At 46.9% G+C, this 6,000-nt stretch overlaps 1 protein-coding gene across 2 annotated transcripts in view; it reads right to left on the bottom strand.

The window, feature by feature from the left end:
* BCR (breakpoint cluster region) overlaps nt 1-6,000 on the bottom strand; it is a 92,371-nt gene that overhangs the window by 22,227 nt on the left and 64,144 nt on the right. For both annotated transcript variants that reach the window (XM_009078074.1, XM_009078075.1), the window contains one exon: nt 5,577-5,717. In XM_009078074.1, coding sequence (XP_009076322.1) covers nt 5,577-5,717 — 141 coding nt within the window. The remainder of the gene's footprint in view (nt 1-5,576; nt 5,718-6,000) is intronic.

The raw sequence follows: 6,000 nt of genomic DNA, 5'->3' as shown, positions 1-6,000 counted from the left end.
AGCAGGTCAGAGGGAAACAATAAAAGGATTTCCCAACTGGCTTACCAGATCCCTGCCAAACCCCACAGTGTGGGAGCAAAGGGCACCTTCCTGGACCTCCTGACATGAGTCAGCCCATCCTCTCCCACCCTGGGGGACCCAGCAGCCCCCTCAGAGAGGACTCAGTGCTGATCAGATGCCTGTGCCACCTCAGCTCCACAGGCCTTTGGAAGAGCAGTTTTGGAACCAAAGCCCTGTTTGGTCAACTTCTCCCACCCACGGCCACCAATCTTTGGGGGCCTCCTGTTAAACAGGGTCTCCTGAGACACTGGATCTTTTGGCTGGGTGGTCCTGCTGTACATTACATACAACAGCGCACATTTGGGAAACCTTGTTTCCAGACTTACTCTGTTAAGGTTACCAAAGATGCCAAAGGTTTCCTAGAATACCCTGAAATCACACAGACTACAGAAACACCAAATAAACATCCAAGAAAACATAAGCTTAGGGTGAGATGGTAGTCGAGTGGCAGAGTGAACCCCTCTCTTCCACAGACAGCCTCCAAGACTGTCAGGTGTCCAGCACATGAGCTCACCTCAGCTACACAAAGATGTTCCAGGAAGCTAGGGGGAAAACCTGATTTTGTATCATGATGGAGTGAATTAGGATCATCTTTAATCTCTCACACAGGACCTGGGCTGACTGTACCTTCAGTGACTCTTACAAAGCTCCTGTACTGGTGCAGTATAAGTCCCAAGTCTTCTTTCTAGGCCCTGCTTTTCTTTGCATGTTTTCACCTGCTTCTTCTCCCACCCACCTCAGAGCTCTGAACAAAAGAGCTCTCCCTGCACCTCTTTCAGTGCTTGGTTATCCTCTTTGGATTGCCTATTGCTGTCCTCCTCCTCTTACCTCTGTCACTGAGCATCTCCCCCTCCTCTGCTACCAACCTCACGACTACCTGTGTGCTCATCTGTTCATCCTACAGTGTTTTCATGCTGTTTGCATATGATAAATACTGCTGCTGTCACAGACTGATTAACTCCAGGAAGTATGGCCAGCTTGTCTGAGACACATTACAAAAAGTGGAATTAAAAACCTACTCAACCAGAAGCACAGCTGTACAAAAGGCCATCTCCTCACCCGTGTGCTGAGGGAAGAGCTCATCCGATGTGGTGACAGCACAGGCTGCAGCATGCGTGGGCGAGAGCCCCGGGAAGGGCTGGAACATGTGTGAGGCAGAGGGAGGAGGGTAAAAGCAGGAGATGGGTATTGGCATATGTCAGTGAGGAAGAGGTGGTTTGGCTTTCTGCAGAGCGTAGGAAGAAAATGATTCCTCGTGTGTGTGTGTGTGCGTGTGCTGCAAGACCAGCAGTGCAGAATAAAGGGATGCTCTGCCCAGGGAGTTAAACTGGCTGTGCTTTGAGCATTTTAATAGCCTCTCTTTCTTCTTTCCAAAGCTCCTGTCACCAGGAGCTCTCTGGCTCCAGCTGTAAGACAGAGTGTGAAGCAGCCAAGATCATTTCTGAGTGCTCTACTGCCAACATCTGCCCAAGGCCTCCAGAAGCAGTAGTCACCAGGCCTCACGCTGTGCATGGCTGCCTGTCTCTAAGCTTAGCTTCCAGCTTTTCAAAGGCTTCAGTTTGCCCTTCTGCTCCCTTGCACATGTCCTTTGTCCCTTCTCTTCTCCAGCACACTTGGTCTCTACCAAGTTAAACAGAAGCTTAAGGCAATGATACCCAGTCCCTTGACTGCAGTTTAAAACCACATTTAGAAACATGGTAGAGCAGTTTGCCAAGTAGGCTCTTCTCTCCAGGGCAAAGGAAAAGGTATACAATAGCATAAGCTGATCTAACACGTGATCAAGTGAGCTCAATCCCAGAAAAAATTGCCTGTCAGCTCTCTTGTGTCTGAACTGGTGCTGATGAGACCAGACACCAAGCCACTCAGCCAGCAGTGACCCTGAAGTCCAAGAGGCTTTGTTCCTAGGTAGCTCCATTCCTCCATGCCACTGTGGGATCAACAAATACCAGTGTGAACACTTTAGAGAGGAGGGAGTGCACAGCCAGGGCAAGGCAGAGTGGCAACCACCACCACTCAGGTTGGTCTGAACTGCCCTGGAACAACATTCTGCAAAGACCATGAGAGGAGCAGCAATCAAGAGAGAACCATCATCTTCCAAATGAACTCTGCAATTTATTTTGCAGTTTCATTAATTCCTGCTTTACACAAATGGACTGAATTTACTGGAAACACAAGTCTTTTCTTCTGACAGGGAAAGATGACACAAATGCTACAGGCGTTTGCATCAAGACTTAGCTGAAAAACCCAACATGCAGTACATAGAGCTGCTCTGCTAATAAGACTAGAAAAAATGATTATTCCCCTCCTTATGGCATGTAATAATGGCACATCCTTCAGCCCAAAGCATTTGTTTTCCTTCTTTCCCAGTAGAACCTTAACCAGGTTCCCTGTTTAAGCTAAGACAATAGTGGTGAAGAGGAATCAGCAGTGAGCAAGTAAGATGCCTGCTCCATGGTCCTGAGGGGTGGGTGATTGTCCACCACTAACATTCCAAGTTGCAAGGTACAGTGCTACTCAGCCCCCCTCACCCTCCATGCATTTGGTTATTTAGAGGGTTAGCACAGTGGATACCTGCAGATAATCTATTAAAAAAAAAAAACAGTAAAAAAGTAAATTCATACAAGTAGAAAGATGGGAAGAAAAGGAGGGAGCAAGAGAATGTAGTGGATCAAGCTGAATGGAAACAGACACAAAAGCCCAGACAAGCCCTCCTGGCTCCCCTGCGCTGCCAGGCTGGGGCTGGTGCTTCCCTGGCTCCTCTGTACTGTGATCCTCAGCAGACCACAAAGCAGAGAGGTCTGCTATAGGCAGCAAGGACCAAACTCTCCATCCACAGGCTTAAGCCATTGATACTGCCTTCCCTGCTGCAGCTCCTTCTGCCCCTCTGGTGAAGGGGTTTGCTTCCTTTGTTTCCATCTCTTTGCACTACCTGAATTACTCATTCAGCCCAGCAAATTAAACTGCATCACAGAAACCTTCCAGTTCATATGCATATGTCTAGAGTTAGAACAAAGCCTACGGAGCCAAGCAGACTTGGAGAGGGTGGGGGCTGGTGTGCAGGACAGACACCTGACATCAGGCAGGAAGCCAGCAGGCAGGTCAGACTGAGTCAATGCTCCCAAAGCAGGGAATCACCTTTTGCAAAAGACAAGAACGCTGTGCTGATGAGCCTGTACTCTCTCCTGACCTGCACTCCCCTCCTTAGCAGTCTGTCACTAGGGAGATTAACAACTGACTGGTTTCCTCAGTTCAAAGCAATCCCGAAAAAAAGAGCTAGAGCAAGAGGCTGGCAAAGGAGATTTGATTTCTCCCCACAACACAGTCAAAGGGGAAAAATATTCCACATAAAAGAAGGACTGGGGAAAAAAGATAACTGAGATCAGCACCTAAGCAATACATGAGGGGAAAAGGCTGTTTTACCCTCCTTCCTTTCCACCAAGGAAATTTCAATGGGAGGAAGACAAATAATGAAAAAAGCCATCAAAGCAGGCTGGTGATTCATTAAAATAAAAAATGCATTATGCATTGAGAGCAGTCAATTAGGAGATGCAATCCACACAGTGTCCTGTCACCCCGGGGGAAGCACCAGCAAGGCGAGTGGGAGGAAAGGATAAGTAGAAAAGGAAAGATTTACAGGCATAAACAAAACCCAGCTATGACCCCAAGCTGAGCAGCTTGTAGGAAAGAACAGCCATCACTAACCCACACAGAGTAGCTGGGAGCAGATTTGAGTCTCTGGATTACTATGGGGAGAGTGAACATACCTACTCTCTAGACACAGAGGGGTGTCAGCTGGGATGTTACTGCTTCGAGAAACGTGGGATATTGGTGCCAAATGACTACAGAAAATATTCACCCTCAGACTGCCAGAGTGAAAGGCAAACTCTGGGAAGCATCAGAAGCAAGTCTTTTTCTTCCCTGGGCTCAGTAAAAGCTGTGTGCAGTGAGGGAGAGCACAAAGGGTTCCCAGCTCCCTCCAGCACACACCCACAGCCCTCTCCTCTGGTATGTCCCCTTCTTCCCTCCACACATCATACCTGGAGTCGCTGCAGGACCAGTCAGAGTGTAACAAGCCTGCTCAGCCCAATCCTGACAGGTCTCCCCTTCCTGCTTTGTGACAAATACACCACTCCAAAAAGCGATCATCAGGATCTTCCTCCTGAGCTTGCCCCTCTGCCTGGGCTCTGGCACCTCATTAGGATTCTGCATGACACTTTTCAGAGCCTGCATCCCTCATTGAGATGCTGACAGACAACCAGAGAAGGCAAAATGCTCCCTCCCCTGTGAAGGGGCATTTCTAGCCTGCGATTTCTGCTATGACTCAATCAGCAGCCACTTTAATGAGGCCATCTACTATCACTGAGACCCTGGTGACTGATGTCTGAGCTTCTACCTCAGCCTCCAATTGCTCAGCCCCTCCCTCTTCTTTTCTCAGTTGCAGACTTCCTCAGTTAACAAAATGAGACAACGAGCAAGACTCACAGACAAAGTGCACTAAATTCCCAGTACTGCAGCTTCTAGCAAATTGTTGTCAGCTGAAAATCAATTTAACAGCTAAAAGCAAGCATGTTTAGCAGTCAAGATTTGGGAATAAACCATGAAGGTTCATGGTATCTTAACAATCTCCTGGGCTTTGTAAGAGATGTTTCTGTACAGGGTAATTTGGGTCACTTTTGATCAGGGCAGTGTCTCTGGCATGCTGCCACAATTCCTCTTACACATTTACTATCTGAGCAGCACCTCTCTTTTTGTCTGACCTCTTACACCCTTCTTTCTCAATACGTATGCCAGTCCTGGCCTTTCCTCATCAGGAGGAACTGAACCCCTTTCTAATGAAATTACAAGGCAGCTGAATCAAACCCACTGAGACATGCAGGACTTGACCACTGAGTGTATCTCTGGCCTCCCTGCACAACATTGCATGCAGGTAAAGGAACTGCACATCTTACAACTTCCTGGGTGGAATCCAGCTCCTTGGGAACTGAGAAGGTTTATATTACCCTCTTAGGAGTCAATCACTTTCCTGGCTTTCCCAACCCATTCCACTTGTTTTGCTTTCTAGTCACATTTATAACATTATTCTTTAGAAATAAGGATGTAGAAAATGAGTTTTATGGTGAAAATGAACTTTTGGAAACCAGCTTTTCCTAATCTTTCATGACTTCTGATGTTTTCTCACCTTTTTCTCCTCCCAAGCTTCGCGTTTGGTTTTGGTTTGCATGTAAAATACAAATTCATGTAGTGCATAGCATTATGCATCATAGAAATTATGTATGACAAATGATTAGAACAACACTAAGGACAAAACTCTAATTATACTTTTCCTCTGGGTTTCCAAACTGTTTTCTGAACAGAAAACAGAGGGAGCTGTACCACATCCTTTAGAGAAAAAGGACACTGCATAAACTGTATCTTAGCAACAAACAGATTAACAGCATAACTTCCTAGTCAGCTCGACAGAAAAGACACAACCAGTATTTAGAAACTGAGAAAATACTAAAAGCAGGAAGACTCACCTCCCCTTTCTTTACAGTCATGGACTGTCGACGAGGAGTGATCTCCTCATTGATGCTAGAGAGGAAGTTCTGTGAGATCCGCAGAGCATCCTGCAGGAGTGGATGATCAGGGTGGCTCACTGGAGTGTGCTTGAGCAAATCCTGGCAACAGAAACACAAACCCAGAACAAAACCATGAACAGCACTGGACAGCAGAAGGGTTTGAGGGCCTCTAACTAGAGCTGTAGGACAAGATGCTTCAGCCTCTTCCTACAGATTAGAGCAAGACTATCTCTAGATGATGATAACACTACTCTGCACTTCCTGGTAACACCACTGAAGAGACAGCAGCATCCTACCTATGGACTCCATCTTCTTAGTGTAAAGAGAAGAAGCTCTTATGCAGCATGACAGGTTTATGTTTGCAGTCATGCAGCTCCGTGGA

The sequence above is a fragment of the Acanthisitta chloris genome, unplaced genomic scaffold, assembly GCF_000695815.1.
Source record: "Acanthisitta chloris isolate BGI_N310 unplaced genomic scaffold, ASM69581v1 scaffold20297, whole genome shotgun sequence".
NCBI classification, from domain to species: Eukaryota; Metazoa; Chordata; class Aves; order Passeriformes; family Acanthisittidae; genus Acanthisitta; species Acanthisitta chloris.
Note: the sequence above shows the minus strand (reverse complement) of the source record. Positions and strands in the feature narration are given on the sequence as shown.